The sequence below is a fragment of the Manis javanica genome, chromosome 15 (genome assembly GCF_040802235.1).
Source record: "Manis javanica isolate MJ-LG chromosome 15, MJ_LKY, whole genome shotgun sequence".
In the NCBI taxonomy this organism is placed as follows: domain Eukaryota; kingdom Metazoa; phylum Chordata; class Mammalia; order Pholidota; family Manidae; genus Manis; species Manis javanica.
The window spans coordinates 19,167,453-19,192,571 of NC_133170.1; the positions used below are offsets into that span (position 1 = coordinate 19,167,453).

At 34.5% G+C, this 25,119-nt stretch overlaps 1 protein-coding gene across 6 annotated transcripts in view; it reads right to left on the minus strand.

Moving 5' to 3' along the window:
- ATF7IP (activating transcription factor 7 interacting protein) overlaps positions 1-25,119 on the minus strand; it is a 142,192-nt gene that overhangs the window by 24,996 nt on the left and 92,077 nt on the right. For all 6 annotated transcript variants that reach the window (XM_073222359.1, XM_073222360.1, XM_073222358.1 and 3 more), the window contains 5 exons: positions 23,999-24,064; positions 8,736-8,809; positions 8,095-8,183; positions 5,093-5,731; positions 453-517 (listed from right to left, as the gene is read on the minus strand). In XM_073222359.1, the coding sequence (XP_073078460.1) occupies positions 453-517; positions 5,093-5,731; positions 8,095-8,183; positions 8,736-8,809; positions 23,999-24,064 (933 nt within the window). The remainder of the gene's footprint in view (positions 1-452; positions 518-5,092; positions 5,732-8,094; positions 8,184-8,735; positions 8,810-23,998; positions 24,065-25,119) is intronic.

The following is a 25,119-nucleotide window of genomic DNA, read 5'->3' on the forward strand; positions in this document are numbered from 1 at the left end:
GAAAACAAGTAGTGATTCTACAACATCTTACTACACTGATGGACAGTGACTGTAATGGGGTTGGTTGGGGGACTTGGTGAAGGAGGGACCCTAGGAAACATTATGTTCTTCATGTAATTGTAGATTAATGATAACAAAATTAAAAAGAAAAAGATGGGCCAAGAGGAAACTACGTGTGCAGGTTGAACTTTTACAGTGTATGAAGGCAGGTAACTAGATTGTCAACTGTATAATCCAAGCAATTAGTTAGTATAATCAATGAGTATTACCCTAAGAGAATTACTAAGCAAAGAATTCTTGTCAAACATTAACAGAGAAGCTGTTTGAAAATCAGTAGACAACTGTAAAATACAGACTTAGAATAATTTTCACTGGATAAAGGAATACTGATGGAAATCAACTCTCTTGTGGGCTGTAATAACAATTCTATTTTGAAACAGAAGGAAACTTACCTGTGATGTGCTATCAGCTGCTTTCTTATTAACAGAAACATCTACTGTTTTGTTTGTCTGGTTTTCTGAGGAGTTCAAAAAAACAAAACCAAGTCAGAGTCATTTTTAAAAGCACCTAGAAAATGTGAAAGGTTGGGTTGCTCTTTATACAACAAATTATGTAATTTTCTCCAATTATATGTTTGTCAACATGTTCACATGGTAAAAAATTTACTGACAAGGCAAAAATGTAGTAAAGTTATTAGAAAAATAGTTATGAACAGTGATTGAGAAAATACACATGCATAATCTTAGTAGTTTGATCACAGATTTTTTTTACTCCATACACTGGAATTTGAATTGAGTTTGACACACACAGAAAATTTACTTCTATAACAGCATAGAAAATAAACCACCTATGTTTGTCTTCCTCAATTTCTAAAGACAAGTATAAATTTATCAAATGTCCTTAAGCATCTATTTTTCCTCCTTGGTAAGATACTGATAGTTTTCTAATGTTGAAATATCCCATCACTGTTTTCTGTAGATAAAAACCTTCTTCATCAAAATATGGCTTTTATTTGCAAATCTTAAGATACAGAGTAAAACATTTTAAAAAAATGGGCTACAAGTATATAAACCTGTACATTAAAGAGAAAATCAGGATAAACATCTACCTGTTAGAAGAGGTTTTTCCAGGGTAGGGAGGTAAAAAAGGAAGCCCTTTCAATTTCTCCTTGCCCTATCTGAATTATCAGTTATTTCTGTAGGAAGAATATATTTATATACTATGTGCTTTTGAAAAGTATCTTAAAAGTTTTTATTTATAATGCATTAGCATCTGTTGGGAAGTGTGAAGTTTCTGAAATACTACGTAATAAAAATCAATTCCAAGTTACTGATCCTACATGGTAGTGTATTAAAATACACTTATGACGTTACCAAAAATGCGTGATTTACTACCAAAGTAGTTTTATATAAAATGTCAGAATATTCATTTGGACTTGAAATACATTTTCATTTTCAAATCAAAACAAAAGGTAATGTCAGATGAAAAGTAGATAAGGGAGTGTCATTTTCATTTTCTGTTGAAATCATACAAAAAATTCCTTAAGATTAAGGAATGATTTTGACTGCTTAAACTTATATATATACATGTGTGTGTGTGTGTATATATATATATATATATATATATATACACACACACACACACACACAGACACACACATGCACATCACATACTATTTTTTTTAATAAGTGTAAGAGTTTTGTAATCCAGCATGATCTGTGACCTAACTGTCTCAGGCTACGAGTTAATCAGAACTGTAATAACATTTGTTATCTGTATTTTCAATTAATGTCCCCTGCCCCTTTATTACAGACTTCTTTTCTAATTCTTAATGTAACACTTTACAAATCACTGCATCTTTTTTGTTTTTTTTTGCTATAGTATCTACTCTAGAGGACTTCTGAAAACAAAGTTATAAATCAATGTATCAATCAATAAAACTTGCTAGAGTGAGAAATCAGAAATTATACCTCAAAATCTTTCTATCATTTGTGAAACATCTCTATCTTACCACTTTTAACCAACACTGTATTTTTTTTACCAGAGTCATAAAAGGGTGCCAATTAGTAGTGACCCTTAGTAGGGGCTGGGCAATTGAATGAAAATGAATCATGGAATGCAGACCTTTAAAATCATTTTCACACCACCTCTCTAAATCATGACAGGAGCCTCCTAATTTAATTGATCTTCCTTAACTCCATTTTTATCTCATCTAAACCACTCTCACTGTTCATGTCACACTTCTCACTGCTAACCTCCTTTAATGCTGTTTCCCATCATCTTTCCACTTTTGGATAATTGATAATGATCTTGTACCTTTCTAGATCTCCCATATCCTCTCACAAAAACTTGGATATCTTACCATTCATTAATCACATTTATGATTAATTATTCAAAAACCAAGTTCCCTATTTGATTTTGAGTTTGGTGAGAACAGGGACTATTTTGTACATTTCTGTGTGTGTCTGAATGATTTTAGAATACCTGCATTCTATGAATGAATGAAATTATTTATAACTTAAGCCCTAACAGACCCTTCAATAACACAGGGCTTAGAGGTACCAACCCTCCCCATGTAGTTCAAAACTGCATATTAAATTTTCACTTGCCAAAAACTTTACAAATTAGGCTACTGTTGATTGGAAACCTTATAAAATAAATATTCAATTAATACGTATTTTGTATGTTATATGTATTATATACTGTATTCTCACAATAAAGTAAGCTAGATGAAAGAAAATGTTTTGTTAAATGATCACAAATTTCCAAAAAATTTTCTGGAATGTTTATTGAAAAAAATCCACAGATTAAGTGGACCCATACAGTTCAACCTCATGTTATTCAAGGCTCAACTGTAGTGTCTAGGGCAATTTTTACTTTATTATAAACAGAAAATATTGACTTACTCTATAAAGACATACAGACTATAATAAAATATATATAAATGCATGCAGTACAGTTAGTGTATATTCTCATTAAGTCAGTAATACCTAAATAAATTTAGGACTTAAAAATTTTTTAACTATATAATTAATTAATCACATTAGGAATGTATTAAGTTTGGCTTCAACCTTTGCCTTCAGCCCAAATTTGCTATTTGGCTTCAGCTAGGTTTTGGGAAGCCTAAAATAGGTAAATGCCTATTTTAATGTCACCCCCTGAAATTATGCATGATCAAAGAACATTGCAGGATCTCATTCTAATTAACATTATGAACAATGTACAACAAAGCTTCCCATTCACATTTTTGGTTTATGTCTAATAATTTACTTTCAGGTGTAGGTAAGCATTCTAAACAGAATTGAAATGAAGAGCTTAATATTTACATATTAAAGTACATGTAAATGTGTTGAATAAATGTTAAAAAATAAAATTTTAAGTGTTTAAATATACGTTAGTACAGAAGTAGAATGATGTACGAATTGATAGTGATCATGAAAACTATTTTACATACAAAAATAATTAAGAACTGTCAAGTTCTTAAAATTAATACAAAACCGACTGACACTTATTGCAACTAATAGAATGCATCAACAAGTAACTTTGGGAAAAATGTACCCTTAGTGTCAATAAATGTTCATTAAGCATTTAAGAAAACAGAATAATAAAATTATAATTGTGATATTTGCAGAAGTCTTTAGGGTGCTAGCATTTCTGACATTAAACAAAATCTTTTAAGTTACTTCTTTCTTTTCAGGCCATGGTTTTCAGGAAAAATTCTGTATTTAAGAATATATCTGACCATGAATTAAAAACAATGTCAACTTAAGCTCACAAAGATTTCATAAAGAGGAAAATTTCATAAAGATGAAAAAAGTCCCAAACCCCTTAAAACAATGTCCATAATAAATCATCTTCCACCTGACATACTAAAAAATAAGAATTAAAAGAAAAAGAAATTAGAGAAAAATAAGGTGACCCCTCCCAAAATCTTAACTCATTTACTGACCTCAATTAAAAGTACCTTTTAGTGTTTCAAACATTAATTAAGAGTATCTAAGGAATGTGAAGACAGATAATGCTACGAAACATTATTACTGTACTATGCAAACATTTAAATTTTAAGTTCTAATATTAATAATTGCATTTTTATATAAAGCTTCAGATTTACTCATATCCCAGATTTAATTGTGCATGATATTCAGCTTTGGTCCAATATTAATTTGATCCACCACCCATTTACTCTTAGCAATTCTGTGCAATGCCATCACTCTTCTTCCCAAGAAAATACACTCGGAGGACAAGTATATGCTAATGGCTCCATGAGAGATTTTAGAAAACAAGGCTTGTATATCTCACTTATCAAAGTAATTTTATGCTTTAAAATTTGTTACTTATTTTCATGGTCACTTCCTATAACATTAAGACAGATACAGGAGCAATTTCATTATATCCATGATGTTTACCCCTTCTCGCTTGTCTTTCCAAAAGTGGGGAGAATAAGTTTAAGTCAGAAATGAAGAATAAGCAAGTTCAAGAACATACAAAATGTATGCTTTCTAAGAAAAAGGAAGAGAGTTTTACTAATTTTAAATACAAGTACAATCAAGTCCTCCATTTTGTTATACTTCGAAAATAGATACATGCAAACAATCATATAATAGGTCATATGGGAAAACATATAAGAGAAAACAAAGCAATTTATAGGTAAATTAGGGAAGAACCTATTTTTAAACTGTTCAAATGTGGAAGATGTGAGTGATGAATGCACAAAGGATTTTTCCAAATGAGTAGGGAAGATATGTGGTTTTTATATTCCTCTTATAAGCATTTATTATGTCAGTTAGATACTTTAAAATAAATGTTTTACTCAGATATTTCTAGGATCTGTATATAAAAATAATTCATGATGCTTGCTACAAAACTTAAATGAGAAGTTCACTCAGATTAGGAAAATTACTAAAAGAGATTTCTCAAATCTGTTTTTACAACATTTTTTAGGTAACTAAAAACTTACTTTTAATAAGGATTTTCTATTTACTCTGCTCTTCCAGTAATGACAGCCACTTCCACAAACACACACAAAAGTTCAATTATCTATGGGCCATTAACCTGCTTGCATTTCTGTTATTAAACCTACAGAGTGACTTACCAATTCTTGGGATAGTAGTGCTACTCTGTTCTGCAGGAGACGAAGTACTAAATGCAGAAATTGGAATTTTCATCTGTATAGGACCTCGATTACTTGATGAACTGTAGAGTCCTGATGGGCCTACTGCAGGTAAAGAAGTCCTTGTGGCTTGTACAATAGAGTGTGCTGTTGGAACAGCCTGTACAGCAAGTGTCGTTCCTAATGGTGCAGCACTGGCAGGAGAGTTCCTCTGAATACTAGGACTGGGTACAGAAGGAATGTTGTTTGGTTTAGTGGGGTTTGGCAAGGAAGGCAAGGATACTGGATTTTTGGTAAGTCCACTCACTGTAGGTGGGCTCTGTACAGAAATGAATTCAACGTTGCCAGATGGTTGATTAGTCACTAAAGTCCCTGGATGGCTCTGTAGGAGCTGAGGCTGGGAGGATACCGCAACAGGTACATGCAAAATCACTGGTAAAGGTTGTAAAGAGATTGTAGGTTGGGGATTTCCACTAGGCACCTGAGTAGTAGCAACTACCGTAGCGGTGTTGGGTGCAGGAAGAACTGATGTTGCTGTCAGAGAACCCGAAGTCACGGGAGTCTGCAATTTAGGTTGACTACTGACAACTGTTGGAGGAGTGACAAGACTGGTTGAAGATACTACAGAAAGAAAAAAGAAGTCTCAGTTTAAATAGCTATCTTCATTTATCATCGGGATAGTATAACACAATACAAATTTAATCAATTGTAGTAGATACAGTAAAATCTTTCACAGCGAAAATTTTTTCCAGATTTAAATGATTGGAAAATTTTTAGAATTAAATTTGTAGAAGCATTTTTGTATTTATGTTCAGTACTTAATGAATACAGAACACAATTTATGATTACTATGGAGGACTACTATCTCAGCATCAAAACAGTCTCTGAAAATTACTGTAATTACTTCAGCATAAGTAACTGGAAAAACAACTAAAAAATACAGAAAACTTGGTAAAATGGTGTAGATATTTCTGAAACCACTAAAACATTGTAAATGCCTAAGGACACTGGCAATATATAAACTCAAGAAATTAAAAATCTAGTTACAGCTCTATCTATTAGCGAGTAACAGGTGAACTTGGTCATGGTGTTTTGTTATTTGGATGACGTAAAACCACCATCTGTGGATCAAGTTTTATTTAAATGCCTGGGAGAGAACTAGTGAAGGTAGGCTGCCTCTACTGATTCTCTATTGGCATTACATGATGGGGAAAGGAGCAGAGTGAAGATGAGGGATGAATTAAGAAATAAGACAGCTGATATCAAAAACCAGAGAAAATCAGAATGCTGATCACTGGACTTTTATAAGTTTGATTTAATTATTTGTATTTATTCTCATTTGAACTGGTTTGATATTGATGACCAAGATTATTTCTCAATGATTTGTAGTCTTTTCAAAATCATAGGCACAGTAGAGGATCAATTCTCAAAGTGTCATCTGGGAGACACCTGGGGGTTACTGAGACCGTCTCAGCTTGGGACGTTTGCAATGCCAAAACTATTTTAATAACAGTAATGACATTATTTGACTTTTTTTACCAGTAGATACTTGTACTAATGGAGCAAAAGCAAGGTCAGGAAAACTTCTGGTGCCTCAGTACAAAAATCAAGGGAGTGGTACCAAACTATCACTGCATTCTTTACCACCACATGTGCACATTAAACAACGAACAGAATCAATTTTACTTATGAATATCCATGATGAAGCAGCAAAATCTCTTTGATTAATTTCAACCTGAGTGCAAGTCTTCTCAACATTGTGTGTGGAGAGGACGCACATGTACAGCATTTCTGCCGCATGTCAAAGCAGGATGGGTGATGCAAGGAAAAGTGCTTGCATGGTCATTTGAGCTACATTATATGCTGAGCATCATCCGTTTTCATGGAAGACTGTTCTGACTTAAAAACTGACTTACTATGGTATTTCATACTTGGGTATTTGGAAAATCTTTTCTTGAAAATAAGCCAAGTAAGTTATTCACTTCAAAGGAAATAACCAGCAGTCTATATTGACAGTAAGAAAATTCAAGTTTTAAAAACAATAATTAGCACTTTGGAAAAACTTGTATTTGCCACTGAGAACATGACAGCTTCCCAAATCTTTAAAGACATTTCTGAGAAGACTCAGTAGTGAAATAAATTAATGCAATTTTCTTAAAACAATTGATTAATGAGATGTATTAACATTCGGAAGACCTACATAATTCAGTATTTTCCAAATGTCAATGAATGATACCAGTAAAAGATCCAACCAAGTACAAGATAGGTGAGTGAATTTTAACAAAAATGTGAAAAAGTTCATTGGTAGGGTTTCATATTCCACTTTGCAACTAACCTTTAATAAACTGCCAGTTGAATGTGTCAAAGAAGAATATACAAAATTCTTGAAAAGGGTTAGCTCTTTTCCAACTATGTATTTGTATAAGACTGAAGTTTCTTCAAACATTCCAACCAAAAAAATTGCAACAGACAATGTAGAAACAGACAGGAGAGTCTAGCTATCTTTACCCATTTTAATGTTTTAAGTGAGGTATAAAGAGACTTTTAAAAACTTAAGGCAATAACACACTTTTCACTAATATTTTCAAGCTTGTAAAAAAGTTATTTTCATTAACATATGTTATTTGCATTACATAATATGGGTTTATTTTTCAGTGAAAAATGAACATTTAAACATTTTATGCTTTAATTTTTACTGTAGTAAATATCAATATAATCCACATATACAAAAGCTCTTTGGGGTTCTTAATACTTTCTTAAGATTACGGGGACCAGAAAGTTTGACAACCACTACAGTTCAGATTTGAATTTATATTTTCATGCATATTTGTAACCCTGATTTTTAAATAAAATTCTGTACTTAGAACTCAATTTTAGATCAATATACTGTTTCTTAGGATGTTTCAACCTCAAAAGAATGTAAGAAAAGAGAACCAAAGCCTTCAAATCCTAAGAAAATATATTTTGGTGTTTAAGAATATTACCTGTATTCACAGGGGTTTGAAAGGATGGCGGTGCACTCTCACTTACATTCCTTTTGGACTCCAGCATCTGTCTCACTGTGCTTGCATTTCTATGAAATATACATACACACAATAGTCAATGGATATGTCATGCTGGGGAATGTCAATTTATGTATAGAGAAAGCAGTAGTCCGTAAGAAAGAAAGGATGGGTAGGCACAGGTATTGTAGCACTACACTGCAGTGAATGCACTAAGGGAAAGCTGGCACACAGACTTTGGATGCTGGGGTCCATGGCATTATGGAAGAGTCTTCTTGTTCTATTCTAATGTTCTTAATACTTTTCCCTGAAAACTAAATGCAACTCCTAATATCTGCAGACCAATGCATTACTCCATTGCTTGCCTAAATGCTATTTCCTGTAAGTGCTAAAAGAAATCTGCAATGACCAAAAAAAGCCTTATAATCAGCAAAAACGACAGATGAACAATTACAGCAAAGTAAAAAAGAAGGAAATGTACTTAATCCAGTATACCAAAAATTTATCTCTACACAAATACATACACAGGAATACTTTACAAGATTTTTTTCGCAAAATAAAGAAAACCAGAACCTTGTTCTGTCATTTAAAAACATGGCAAATAGACTGCTCATGATTCTCACCTGTAGGGCACGTTGTTATTGCTGTTGACATCAACTGCAGACTTCCCTGGTGACATAGGCGGATTTGGTGGATTCTGAGGAAGAAAAGGTAAAATCCAATGCAAAAGGAATTTTTAAGCTTTGTCAACAAATTATCTGTTCCTTCTACAACAGTGGATAATACTACAAGTTGAGACAAGAATTTGAATCTTGGCATTGCTACTTGTTAGTTGTGCCTTAAGCAAAGTACTTAGTCTATTGAAATAACTGCTTACCATTAAGAAAGATGAATACAATAATTCCTATACTGGTTTTTTAAGATGAATAAATAAAAGAATATGAAAATGGTATCAATGCTGTAAGCATTTAATAAACATTAAGAATACAAATATAAAGAATAACTGGACACACTCATTCAATAAATATCTAGTGAATGCCAACTATTTACCAGGCATAGCAGGCACTGGATTACCATCAGAAACTCAATTAAAGAAGGTACATATTTATTCTTCTCCAGAAGTAGTTAGCTACCAATTAAATATCTTAGGTCACAAATAAAAATTCTCAAACCAAAATTATTTTTATGATTTTTGTTCAAAAAATAACTACTTACCACATGTGACTTATAACTTCATAAATAGATGTCTCAATTCTAAACTTAAGTATCAACTAATTTGAGCCCTTTTCCCAAAAAAAAAATAGAATTCTAGTATCTACAATGTTAATTACCATTATTTGTTCCTTTTATCATTAGTGATACTATTATCATTTATTTCTTAAATTGAAAAAAATAACTTGTCAAGATTTAATTAAGTATAACAATAATACATGTTAAACCAAAGGTTGTGAGTGCTTAGGGTCACCATATCATGCAGGTGCCACTAATCACTCTTCTTCTCTCAACAACAGATTCTGTTGTTTTTTTATACAAAAAAAGGATAATGTTAACTAACCAGTATAGCTTTGTACTAGGTTACATATGTTACGGAGACAAAAGAGACTTAGAATCACGTGCTCTAAAGGTGATCAAAATCTGACTAGACGCAAAGACATTTGAAACAAATGATAAAGCAAATTAAAGTAACAGTGTAGTGTCAATGGAAAAAGTTAAAAGAAGAGTTTTTGGGAAAACACATGCATATTTAAATAGATCAATGCATAATTAGTACACTCAAAACAGTTAAGATGAAGGCAAGTAACGTTTCAGGGAGAAAAACAGAAAAAGGAGTAAACACATAATAATCAATAAATATCACTGGCTTAGAACATGGTCTTAGTCATTAGATGAAGAATCTTAAACACTACAGTGTGGTGACATCAGCAAGATGGCAGAGTAGGAAGCCCCACACACTCCTGTCTTCACAGAGATAATGACTTAACACTATATGGACCAAATTTCCTTTCTGAGAATTCCAGAAGCCAGTTAAGACCCCAAGCCAAGAATAAGACCAATAAAACATATACTGTATAGGTAGAAAAGTCGGTTGCACTTACCCACAATACCTCATTCTCCTCCCAACACAATGAAGCACAATTAAGAAAACTCCCCACTAGTGGTTTCTCCTTCAGGAGGAAAGAGAAAAGTAGAACTTGCATGCAACTCTCTGGCTTTTCAGGGAACTGCCCAAGGAACTAACTGGCTTCTGTCTCACCTGACTTGGAGGACACAGCACACATTAAGTGTCTGGGGGCCAGATGAGAACAAAGGTGAGCCTGTCAGCACAGTACAGCACCAGAAAAATTAGAATAACACAGACAGACAGATACCAGGTGGTAGCTCCCAAGTAGACAGACAAACCTCTTCAAATGTCAGAGTACATAAACAGGCTCAGAGAATACACATCTCTAGAAAAGGTTTGAGAAGCCCCAGGGCATCTACCTGGGCTGACTACTGAAGGACTCCTCTGTACGAAGATATTCCAAAAAGACAGGGAGAGGAGGCTATTCATTCAAATGCCCAAATTTCAGCAAAAGAAAATTAGACATACAAAGAAACAGGTAAATATGGCTCAATCAAAGAAATTAATCTCTGGAAACTGATCTTAAAGAAACGGAGATCTACGAATTACTCAACAAAGAATTCTAAGTAACGGACATTAAGATACTCAATGAGATAAGAGAACACAGAAAGAAAACTGAATTAAATTAGAAAAATGATGTATGAAGAAAATGAAAATGTTACACAGACAAAAACTTTAAAATAGAATCAACAGAAATTATGGAGTTGAATAATACAATTAACTGAATTGAAAAATTTACCAGAAGGGATCAGTACCAGACTATATCAAGCAGAATAAAGAATCAGCAAACTTAAAGACAAGTCATTTGAAACTGTTGAGTTACATGGAGCAAAAAGAAAGAAAACAAGTGAAGAGAGCCCAAGGGATTTATGAGACACACTGAGTGTACCAATAAATGAATGAGGGAGTTACAGAATGAGAAGGGAGAGAAAATGGGCAGAAAGTCTACTCGAGTAACAGCCAAAAATTTCTCCCATTTGAGGAAGAATGCTAACATACTGAAAATTCTTGAACTTTCAAGGAACTCAAAAAACTTCAACAAGGAAAACTGAGAGACCTACACTGAGAAACACTATGATCAAGCTGTAAAAGGCACAGATAAACAATTTTGAAAGTAGCAAGAGAAAAGTGACCCATCAAATTCAACGTAGCTTCCTTAAGATTATCAGTGGTTGTCTCAGAAGAACTAGGGAGGCCACAAGGGAGTGGGAAGATATATTCGAGTGCTGAGAGAAAATAACTGCCAGCAAAACTTTCACAAATGAAGGTGAAGTTAAGACTTGGTCAGATAAAAACCTGAGGGAGTTCATCACCATTAGATCTACCACATAAGAAATTCTAAAAGGAGTCCTTCAAGTTGAAATGAAAGGACACCAGACAGCAACCTGAACACATATGAAAATATGAAATTGTCTGGTAAAGGTAAATACACAATCCTGTATTACTGTAAAGTTGTGGCATAAATCATATTAATTCTTATACAATTTAAGCATAAAAAGTAACTAAATCTATGTGAAAAGATAAATATAAAAAGATATAAGGTACAATAGCAAAACATAACATGGGGAGAGGTGTAAAGAGTAGAGATCTTCTGTGATTTAAGTTAAAGTGTTACCAGTTTAAAATAGTAACTTTAAGATAGTTTATACAATCCCCATGGCAACCGCAAAGAAATACCTATGGAAGATATACAAAAGGAAATGAGAAAGGAATAAAAGATAGTAACTACCAAAAAAACTCAACTATACACATAGGAAGTAAGAAAGGAGAAACAAAACAGCTCCAATACAAATAGAAAATAATGAAATGGCAATAATTCCCACCCTATGGCAATTACTTTTAATAAAAAATTGATTAAATTTCCCATAGGAAGACACAGATTGCTTCAATGGATTAAAAAACAGGATCCTGGGGGGGAGGAGCCAAGATGGCAGCATGAGTAGAGCAGTGGAAATCTCCTCTCAAAACTATATATATTTTTGAAAATACAACACATACAACTATTTCTAAAAGAGAGACAAGAAGATACAGTACAACAGCCAGGCTACATCTACACCTGCGAGAACCCAGCGCCTCACAAAGGCAGTAAGATACAAGCCACAGCCTGGAGGGACCCGAGGCCCCTCACCCCAGCTCCCTGGTGGGAGCAGAGGAGTCAGAGCGGGGAGGGAGAGGGAGCCCAGGACTGCTAAATACCCAGCCCAGGTCATCCACACTGGGAGCACAGACACACAGTGTGTGGTGTGCCGGATACCAGAGAAACGGAAGAGTAAAACCTGTGAGCAGGTACCCACAGCTGGCGCCCCAGTGACAAAAGAAAAGCGAGTGCTTTTTGAAAGTATTAAAGGGACAGGAGCCTCACAGCTGGATGGAAGCATCCCGACACACTCAGCCCAGAAGCTGGGAACTCCGGGCACCCTAATCCCCTGGGTGGCAGCACAGCTCTAAGGCCACTCATGGCAATAAACAGCCTCCCATCCGTTTGCACTCTGGTGCGGCTCCGCCACAGCGAAGCAGCTGCCAGAGACCAGCCACGCCCACAGCAGCCACACAGAGCATCCCCCAGGGATGCCTGGGCCAGATTCAGAGACCGCGATGGCACGCAGCTGTCCAGCACAAGCCGCTAGGGGTCGCTGTTCTTGCAGGAGAGGAAGGTGACAAGCAAGGAGGAAGGGACGTTTTTCTCCCAGTTAACACATGCACCAACTGCCCATGACTACCTCTATAGCCATGAAAAGGCATAAGAATTTGATCCAGACCAGAATCACACAGACATCCCGAGAGGAACGTGGGGAGATAGATTTAACCAATTTTCCTGAAAAAGAATTCAAAATAACGGTCATAACCATGCTGATGGAACTGTAGAGAAAAATGCAAGACCTAACAGATAAAGCTGGGAGAGAGAATACAGAAATAAAACAATCTCTGGAAGGACTTAAAAGCAGAATGGACGAGGTGCAAGAGGCCATTAAAGGAAAAGAAATCAGAGAACAGGAATGCAGAGAAGTTGACACAGAGATAGATAAAAGGATCTCCAGGAATGAAACAATATTAAGAGAACTGTGTGACCAATCAAAACAGAACAATATCCACATTATAGGGGTACCAGAAGAAGACAAGAGAGAAAAAGGGATAGAAAGTGTATTTGAAGAAGTAATTGCTGAAAACTTCCCCAAACTGGGTGAGGAGTCGCTCAGACCACAGAAGCACACAGAACTCCCAATAGAGGGAACCAAGGAGGACAACACCAAGACACATAATAATTAAAATGGCAAAGATCAAAGACAAGTAGAGTATGAAAGGCATCCAGAGAGAGAAAAAAGGTCACCTATAAAGGAAAACCCATCAGGCTATCATCAGACTTCTCAACAGAAACCTTACAGGCCAGAAGAGAATGGCATGATATATTTATTAAAGAGAAACAGAAGGCCTTGAACCAAGAATACTGTATCCAGCACGATTATCATTTAAATATGAAGGAGGGATTAAACAATTCCCAGACAAGCAAAAGTTCAGGGAATTTGCCTCACACAAACCACCTCCACAGGGTATTTTAGAGGGACTGCTCTAGATGGAAACACTCCTAAGAATAAATAGATGTCACCAGAGAAAATGAACTTACAGCAATGAAAGCAGACCAACCAAATACTAACTAAAGGCAAAAAATAAAATCAACTACCCACAAAAGCAGTTAAAGGAAACACAAAAGAGCACAGAATAAAACAACCAACATATAAAGAATGGAGGAGGAGGAATAAGAAGGGGGAGAAATAAAGAATCACCAGACAGTGTTTATAACAGCTCAATAAGTGAGTTAAGTTAGACAATAAGATACTGAAGAAGCTAACCTTAAACCTTTGGTAACCACAAATCTAAAGCCTGCAATGGCAACATATCCTTCAATAATCACCCTAAATGTAAATGGACTGAATGCACCAATCAAAAGACACAGAGTAAAATAATGGATAAAAAAGCAAGACCCATCTGTATGCTGCTTACAAGAGACTCACCTCAAACCCAAAGACGTGCACAGACTAAAAGTCAAGAGATGGAAAAAGGTACTTGGTGCAAAGAGAAGGGAGAAAAAAAGCAGGTGTTGCTGTACTAGTATCAGACAAAATAGACATCAAAATAAAGTAAGGAACAAGAGATAAAGAAGGACATTACATAATGATAAAGGGGTCAGTCCAACAAGAGGATATAACCATTATAAATATACATGCAACCAATACAGGAGCACCAAAATATTAAAGGAGGAAATAGAATGCAATGCATTCATTTTAGGTGACTTCAACACACCACTCACTCCAAAGGACAGATCCACCGGACAGAAAATAAGTAAGGACACAAAGGCAATGAACAACACACTAGAACAGAGGGACCTAATAGACATTTATAGAACTCTACACCCAAAAGCAGCAGGATACACATTCTTCTCAAGTGCACATGGATCATTTTCCAGAATATACCACATACTAGGCCACAAAAAGAGTCTCAGTAAATTCAAAAAGACTGAAATTCTACAACCAACTTCTTGGACCACAAAGGTATAAAACTAGAAATAAATTGTATAAAGAAAGCAAAAAGGCTCAAAAGCTCATGGAGGCTTAACAACATGCTCCTAAATAATCAATGGATCAACGACCAAATGAAAATAGAGATCAAGCAATATATGGAAACAAATGACAACAACACAAAGCCCCAACTTCTTTCTGCGGGACGCAGTGAAAGCAGTCTTAAGAGGAAAGTATATAGCAATCCAGCCATATTTAAAAAAGGAAGAACAATCCCAAATGAATAGTCTAAAATCACAATTATTGAAACTGGAAAAAGAAGAACAAATGAGGCCTAAAGTCGGCAGAAGGAGGGACATAATAAAGATCAGAGAAGAAATAAATAAAATTGAGAAGAATAAAACAATAGAAAAAAAAATCAATGAAACCAAGAGCTGGTTCTTTGAGAAAATAAAGAAAATAGATAAAACTCTAGCCAGACTTATTAAGAGAAACAGAGTATCAACACACATCAACAGAATCAGAAACGAGAAAGGAAAAATCACGATGGACCCCACAGAAATACAAAGATTAGAGACTACTATGAAAACCTATATGCTAACAAGCTGGAAAACCTAGAAGAAATGGACAACATCCTAGAAAAATACAACCTTACAAGACTGAACAAGGAAGAAAAAGAAAATCTAAACAGACCAATTACCAGCAATGAAATTGAAGTGGTAATTAAAAAACTACCCAAGAGCAAAACCCCTGGGCCAGATGGATTTACTGCAGAATTTTATCAGACATACAGAGAAGACATAATACCCTTTCTCCTTAAAGTTTTCCAAAAAATAGAAGAGGAGGGAATACTTCCAGATGGATTCTATGAAGCCAGCATCACCATAATACCAAAACCAGGCAAAGACCCCACAAAGAAAGAAAATTACAGACCAATATCCCTGAAGAACATAGATGCAAAAATACTCAACAAAATATTAGCAAACCAAATTAAAAAATACATAAAGAGGATCATACACCACGACCAAGTGGGATTCATCCCAGGGATGCAAGGATGGTACAACATTCGAAAATCCATCAACATCATCCACCACATCAACAAAAAGGACAAAAATCATATGATCATCTCTATAGATGCTGAAAAAGCATTCGACAAAATTCAACATCCATTTATGATAGAAACTCTCAACAAAATGGGCATAGAGGGCAAGTACCTCAACATAATAAAAGCCATTTATGATAAACCCACAGACAACATCATACTGAACAGCGGGAAGCTGAAAGCTTTTCCTCTAAGATTGGGAACAAGACAGGGATGCCCACTCTCCCCACTGTTATTCAACATACTACTGGAGGTCCTAGTCATGGCAATCAGACAAAACAAAGAAATACAAGGAATCTAGATTGGTAAAGAAGAAGTCAAACTGTCACTATTTGCAGATGATATCATATTGTACATAAAAACCTCTAAAGACTCCACTCCAAAACTACTAGAACTGATATCGGAATTCAGCAAAGTTAGAGGACACAGAATTAATACACATAAATCTGAGGCTTTCCTATAAACTAACAATGAACTAGCAGAAAGAGAAATCAGGAAAACAATTCCATCCACAATTGCATCAAAAAGAATAAAATACCTAGGAATAAACCTAACCAAGGAAGTGAAAGACCTATACCCTGAAAACTACAAGATACTCTTAAGAGAAATTAAAGAGGACACTAACAAATGGAAACTCATCCCATGCTCTTGATGAGGAAGAATTAATATCATCAAATAGGCCATTCTGCCCAAAGCAATCTACAGATTCAATGCAATCCCTATCAAATTACCAACAGCATTCTTCAATGAACTGGAACAGATAGTTCAAAAATTCATATGAATCCACCAAACACCCGGAATAGCCAAAGCAATCCTGAGAAGGAAGAAAAACTGTGGGGCATGTTGCTCTCCAACTTGAAGCTCTACTACAAAGCCACAGTAATCAAGGCAATTTGGTACTGGCACAAGAACAGAGCCACAGACCAGTGGAACAGAATAGAGACTCCAGACATTAACGCAAACATATGTGGTCGTTTAATATACGATAAAGAAGCCATGGACTTAAATAATGGGGAAATGACAGCCTCTTTAACAGATGGTGCTGGCAAAACTGGACAGGTATATGTAAGAGAATGAAACTGTATCATTGTCTAACCCTATACACAAAAGTAAATTCAAAATGGATCAAAGACCTGAATGTTAAGTCATGAAATGATAAAACTCTTAGAAAAACACATAGGCAAAAATCTCTTGGACATAAACATGAGCGACTTCTTCATTAACATATCTCCCTGGGTAAGGGAAACAAAAGCAAAAATGAGCAAGTGGGACTATATCAAGCTTGAAAGCTTCTGTACAGCAAGGACACCACCAATAGAACAAAAAGGCAGCCTACAGTATGGGAGAATATATTCATAAATGACAAATCCGATAAAGGGTTGACATCCAAAATATATAAAGAGTTCACGCACCTCAACAAACAAAAAGCAAATAATCCATTTAAAAAATGGGCAGAGGAGCTGAACAGTTCTCCAAAGAAGAAGTTCAGATGGCCAACATACATGAAAAGATGCTCCACATCGCTAGTCATCTGAGAAATGCAAATCAAAACCACAATGAGTTATCACTTAACACCAGTAAGGATCACCATCATCCAAAAGACAAACAACAACAAATGTTGGTGAGGTTGTGGAGAAAGGGAAACCCTTCTACACTGTTGGTGGGAATGTAAATTAGTTCAACCATTCTGGAAAGCAGTATGGAGGTTCCTCAAAAAGCTCAAAATAGAAATACCATTTGACTCAGGAATTTCACTTCTAGGAATTTACCATAAGAATACAGAGGCCCAGTTTGAAAAAGACAGTTTATCACAGCACTATTTACAATAGCCAAGAAATGGAAGCAACCTAAGGGTCCATCAGTTGATGAATGAAGATGTGTTACATATACATAATTGAATCTTATTCAGCCATAAGAAGAAAACAAATCCTACCATTTGCAACAACATGGATGGAGCTAGAGGGTATTATGCTCAGTGAAATTAGCCAAGCAGAAAAAGACAAGTACCAAATGATTTCACTCATATGTGGGGTATATGAACAAATAAAAAACTGAAGGAACCAAACTGCAGCAGAATCACAGAACCCAAGAATGGACTAACAGTTACCAAAGGAAAAGGGACTGGGAAGGATGGGTGGGAAGGGAGGGATAAGGTGGGGGAAGAAAGAAGGGGGCATTACGATTAGCATATATAATGTGGGGGGAGGCACGGTAGGGCTATGCAACACAGAGAAGACAAGTAGTGACTCTACAACATCTTACTATGCTGATGGACAGTGACTGTAATGGAGGTTGTGTAGGGGATTTGGTGAAGGGGGAAACCTAGTAAACATAATGTTCCTCATGTAATTGTAGATTAATGTTACCAAAATAAAAAAAATTAAAATACAACAACAAAAACAGGATCCTTCTCTATGCTGTCAACAGACACACTTTAGATCCTAAAGACAAAAATAGGATAAAAGTAAAAGGATGGAAAAAGGTATTCCATTCAAGCCTAACCAAAAGAGAGTAGAGGGTGGGGGCATACTGATATAAGACAGAAGATATTTGAAATAAAACTATCACAAGAGACAAAGAAGGATATTAAAGAATGATAATGGGGTCAAATGACCGGATACATCAGCCTATAGAATGGAAATATGATCCAGACCAAAAATAAGAGAACAGCAGAACTGAACAACCATAGAACAAATTGACCACACAGACATTTTTACCCAAAAGCAGAGAAATACACATTTTACTCAAGTGAACATGGAATATTCTCCAAGACAGTTCATATATTCAGGCTCAAAATAAGACTTAACAAATTTTAAAAAATGAAAGTTGTACCAAATATCTTCCCCAACTACTATGGAATGAAACTAGAAATCAACAGCAGAAGGATAATGTAGATGTCACAAATACATGGTAATTAAAAAAAATGTTTAAAACCCAATGTGTAAAAGAAATCACAAGGGATGTTAGAATACATCTTAAGACAAATGAAAATAAAACACAGTATGAAATTTACGCAGCAAAAGTAGTACTAAGACAGAAGTATGTATCAGTAAATGCTTACCAATATATTAAATGCTTAATTGAGAGCTTAAATCAACAACCCAACTTTACACCTCAAAGAACTAGGAAAAAAATAACTAAACTCAAAGTTAAAAGAAGGAAATAAAGATTAGCAGAAATAAGTGAAATAGAGATTATTAAATCAACAGAAAAAATCAATTAAATCAGTATTGACTGAAACTAAGTTGACATTTCAAAAAAATTAACACAATTGGCAAAACTACCTAGATAAGCTAAAAAAAAAGACAGAAAATAGAAATAAAATTATAAATGAAAGAAGAGGCATAACTGGTACCACAGGAGCAAAAAGGATGAGAGGCTACTATGAAAAAATTACAGATTGACAAATTTGATAACCTAAAGGAAAATGGATTAATTCCTAGAAAAATACAACCTACCAAGACTGAATCAAGAAGAAATTTAAAAAATGCGAACACATATAAACAAGCAGGGAGATGGAATCAGTAATCAAATAAAAAAAGTAAAGGACAAGATGGCTTCCCTGGAGAACTGTACCAGATATTCAAAGAATTAACAACAGTCCTCCTCAACTCTTCCAAAACACCAAATAGAATATTTCTAAATTCAGGTTATGAGGTCAACATTATCCTAATACCAAAGCCAAAGACTCCACAATAAAAGAAAACTACAGGCTAATATCCCTGATGAACACAGGTGCAAAAATCCTCAACAAAATACTAGCAAACCAAATTCACTAGCACATTAAAAGAATTACACAACATGCTGAAGTGCAATGTGTCCCTGGAATGCAAGGATAGATTGACATACAAAAATCATTCAACTTACACACTATGTTACACCATGAAAACGGAATAAGGGTGAGAAAAAATCGTAATCTTCTTAAACACTGAAGAAAAAACACTGACAAAAGCAAACACCATGTCATGGAAAAACACTCAACAAATCAGGAATGGAAGGAAATTACGTTAACATAGAAAAGATCATGTCAAAAACCCATAGCTAATATCATACCAGATGGAGAATAAAGAAAAGTTTTCCCTCTAAGATCAAGAACAAGGTAAGGCTGTCTACTCTCACCAACTTCTGTTTAACATTATACTGGAAAGGCCTCGCTAGAGTAATTAAGCAAGGAAAACAAACAAAAGTGGGCCAAATTAGAAAGAAATTAAATTTAATTATCTCTGTTCACAGATGACATGATCTTATATTGAGAAAACCCTCTAGAGTTTGCAAAACAAAAAATATTTCAGCTAATACATGAACTCAGCAATGTTGCAGGATAGAAAACACACAAAAATCAGTTATATCTGTATATACTACAAATGAATAACCTAAGAAGAAATTAGAAAAATAAGGCCTTTACAATATCAAAGAGAATAAAATATTTAGGTATAAATTTAATATTTAGCAGAAAACTTCTGTGGGCCACTAAGGCAAAAGACCTTTACAGGAAAAAACTAAACTGTAGAAATAAAAGACATAAATGGAAAGACAACACATGTGCATGGATTCAAAGATTTAATATTGCTAAAATGTCCACACTACCCAAAGTGACATAAAGTTTCAATGCAATCCCTATCAAAATCCCAATGTCATTTTTGCATAAGTAGGAAAAAAAAAAGCATCCTAAAATTCACATGTAATCTCAAGAGACCCTGAATTGCCAAAACATCCTTGAAAATGAACAAAATTCACTTTCATACCTCTTGATTTCCAAATGTATTACAAAACTACAGTAGTGTGATGCTGGCATAAAGATGTCCCATAGGCCAATAGAACAGAACAGAACAGAAAGCCCAGAAATAAACTCACATATATGTGGTCAAATGAGCTTTGGCAAGGGTGCCAAGGATACACAATGGGGAAAGGACAGTAAACAAACAGTATGAAAACCAGGAATTGAAATGAAAAATAATTAATTTAGAACATTAATACCATATACAAAAATTCAAAATGGATTAAAGACCTAACCTAAGACCTAAAACTATAAAACTCCTGGAATAAAAGAAAAAAAAAAACCTTCATGAAATTGGATTTGGCAATGATTTCCTGGTTATGATACCAAAATTACAGGCAACAACAGCAAAAATAGACAAGAAGATTACATCAAAATTAAATATTTCTGCACATAAAAGGAAACAATCAACAGAGTAAAAAGGAAAGCTATGGAATGGGAGTAAATAATTGCAAATCATGTATCTGAGAAGAGGTTAATATCCAGAATATATAAAGAACTCCTACAATTTAACTAAAAAACCAAGTAACCTGAAGGATCTCAAGGAGCTACCTGTTCACCAATGTTCACTATACCATTATTCATAAGAGCCAGAAGGTGAAAGTGGCCCAAATACCCATCAATAAATGAATGAATAAAAAAATGTGGTATATACATATGATGAAAATTATTTATTAGTCTTAATAAAGAAGGAAATCCTGTCACATGCTACAACAAAGATCAAACAGTCACCAAAGAACAAATACTTAATGGTTTCACTTACAAGATATCACGAATGATCAACATCATGGAACAAAAAGTAGAATGATGGCTGCCAAGGATTGATGGGAGGGGGAAATAGTCATTCTGTAGGTACAGAGTTTCAGTTTTGCAAGATGAGAAAGTTCTAGAGATCCTTACACAAAGTTAATATAATTAACAGTACTGGACAGTTAAAAATGGTCAATTTTATCTGTTTTTACCAGAATTAAAAATAATTTTTTAGATACAAAAAATTAAAATGTAGGATTTAGATTTAATCTACAATTTGACTAACAATCGAATTTTCCTAGGTAAGACATGAGAAATATCTTGACCTTTCTTTTATAATAACTAGAAAGGATGTTAAGTTAGAGATATCAGTCATAAGGCAATAAAATAGATTACATTATAAATATGGTCTTAATAGCAAACTGCCTAGAAGGGTTTTCTGCTCTTAGAAATTAAAACAGAAAATGTTTTAAGACAAACCTGAAAGGTGAGGTTTGATTTTAACTGATTAACATCAGAGGACCAAGGAGCAAATCTAAATTGAAGAAAAGCATTTGAAGTATTATTGTTTTTTTATTTATGTTTATTTGTTTTGATAAAGGGGAGAACCAAAGTTATAAACAATCTGTGTATCTTATTTTTAAAACCTAGCAAGACACAGATGTAAAATTACAGCAGATACCATAGCTAAAGGGAATTAGTAAATAAAAACCACCAAATTCTTGAAATGTCTCACATGAAGAAACTATTAGCAAGAATGAGTTGAAAGATACCCAAGTTTTGGAATTTAAAAGTAGCCTACCCTCAAACTAGTTAAGGAAGAACAAAATTTGAAAGGCTGAAGACCACCTTAACATTCTCTTCAAGCAACACATGCCCTAATTGTTCAAATTAACCTTTCCCAATCTTTAGGAATTTACACAGTATTTGTTCATTGTTTCCTTACTACTTGTAGCTCTCCAAACAAACCTTTCAAGAACTGTAATTATTTTCATCTTTATTCCTTAAAAATTTCTATATCCTTTGACTAAGTAAACAAGAAGTGGAAAGTAATTCTGAAAACAAATTTGACATGCACAAACAAACAGTGGAAGTATATGGTGGGTAGCATGTTGCTTAGTTCAGCACAACCATAAAAGGACAAAAGTGGAAAGAAACTGTACAAAACAACAGAAAAGTTTCATAGCCCAAGTTTGATTCAGACATAGCAAATTTTAAAGTTAATTGAAAGGTTTACACCAATTCTCTACTATAAGTAAAACAAAACAGCTCAGTTTTCACACTATGACAAACAACACCGAGAAAGTGGAGCTTAGAATATGAAAATTAATTACATAAATAAGAAGATTGTAATAAAAACTTTGGGTATGGCCAAATGAGGGTTTGGGGAGATTAGACTGTAGAACAAAGATAAAAATCAACAGTCGTTGCTTAAGAAAAGAGGGAAACTAGAACTTAAAAACCTAAATTAAAAACAACATAAAGATCAGGAACAGATTAGTAGTTGCCAGGGGACAGGGAGTATTTGGGAGGGGAGGAGCAGCCAAAATCTGAGACTATGAAAGGGCAGCATAAGGGAGCCCATTTACCATGAGGAATAATCCTGTTTCATGACTGTGGTGGGGTTTACATATCTCTGTACTTGGGATCAAACTGTATTAGAACTATATTTGTACACACATACACTCACAGGGAATTCATGTAAAAACTGGAGAAAACTGTTAAGGGCTATAAACTACTTAACAGAATTATACTGATTTCTTATGATATTGTACTGCAGTTATGTAAGATTTCACCACTGAGGGAGGCTGGGTGAATTGTAATCATTTCAATACAATTACATAATATTATATGCAATATATGTAGTAATGTATATTATAAGCATATATTTAATATATATAATTATACATATTGCATCCATAATTATTTCAAGATAAAAACTTTGAGATATGAAAATGAATCAATACAGCAAAATCATACAGGAATAATGTATTATTTTATTATTCTTGGCAATTACTATGTGCCAGAAATGGAGTTATCAGAGAAAAAAATGTAATTTGCTCAAATGGAAAAAAATCAAGAGGAAACAAAAGAAATTCAAGTAAATATACAGTGCTATATTAAAATAAATATATTACAGAATAACTTAGGAAACAACAAAAAGCAATCTAGGCTATAGACTAGAATTTATGCTGTGCTACAATGTTAGGACTCATCTACATGCGGGAAGAAAGGAAGAAGACAACAGGGTTACTCAAGACAATGCAATACTAAAATACTTTGGAGGAAATGAGTGACTAGACTAGGACACTGGCAAGAATGTAAAAAGAAAGAAACAGATCCCAAAAACATAACTTTAAAGATGGATAGGAAATAGAGTTCAAGAATGCCATAACATAAAGCAGATTAGTATAGTGTTGATAATATGAAAACGGCAATTGAGAATTAGAAAAGGGTTAATTAGTTCTACAGCTGCAGCTCCAGAAAAAATATACAGAAATGCACAGTATGAAAGCAAATTTCAGACTGTATAATAAAGGAAGAATTTTCTCCTAACTCAGCATTTCCTAAGATTACAATTTAGAGTTAAATAGTAATTATGCAAGAATAAAAATTCTTACTTCCTGTCTTTTCTTAAGATCTTCTTTGGCTGCTCCAAAGCGTTTGGTTAACCTGGCGATCTTGGCCTAGCAAAAAAAAACACAACCAAAAGTCAAGTGGCATTACAGTATTAAGAAGGAACCCATGCATGCATAGCAAGAAACCCACAGATAAAATCTTCTTCAGAAGACAGCAAAGAGCAAAGAAAATAAGGCAAGCTGATTATAAAATATATTATTTGAAAGATACAGAGAACCAAAATGAAAATTGAAATGACAGGTGGACTCAATATTAAAGAGATAAACACTCAATTTTAGAAGGATAGCTTCTTCCCTCCTAAAACCATCGATGCTTGCTCACAAACCAGGAGATTTCTAAATAGGAATGCTTGTGTTTTTTGTTTTTTTTAACAGTTATAAAAACACAATTTTCTCACTGAGAATTATGGAGTAAATGTATCTATAAATCATAAAAGATCCCTTGTCAATACTACTATGAATAATGCACAATGACAATGTACATATAGATGTATAATGAACTGAACCACAATTGATACACCCTTTCTTAGTTAAATGTTTCTCAATGTACTGCAATGGTCAAATAACATTGCAACGAATAATTTTGTTCTTTCAGATTATCTACTTAGGCACCAGAGGCAGAATTACTGAGAGCATATTTTTAAGGCTCTTGCTTTAAGTACACCTACATGTTTTCAGAAACACTTTGCCAATTTACACTTGCAATAGAACTGTGCATGAATGTTCATATAATACTTTCAAACATTTAATTTCATATTGTCAATCTTTAATAATCTGACAAAAATGTTACCTTGCAGAAGGGAGCGAAGATAGTGGCGTGAGTAGGGCAGCGGAAATCCCCTCCCAAAACCATATATATTTTTGAAAACACAGCAAATACAACTATTCCTAAAAGAGAGACCAGAAGATACAGTACAATAGCCAGGCTACATCTACATCTGCGAGAACTGAGTACCTCACGAAGTGGGTAAGATACAAGCTATGGCCTGGCAGGACAGGAGCGCCCCCCTACCCCAACCCATTGGCAGGAGGAAAGGACTCGGAGAGGAAAAGGAGTGGGAGCCTGTGACTGCTAAATACCCAGCCATAGTCATCTGCACTGG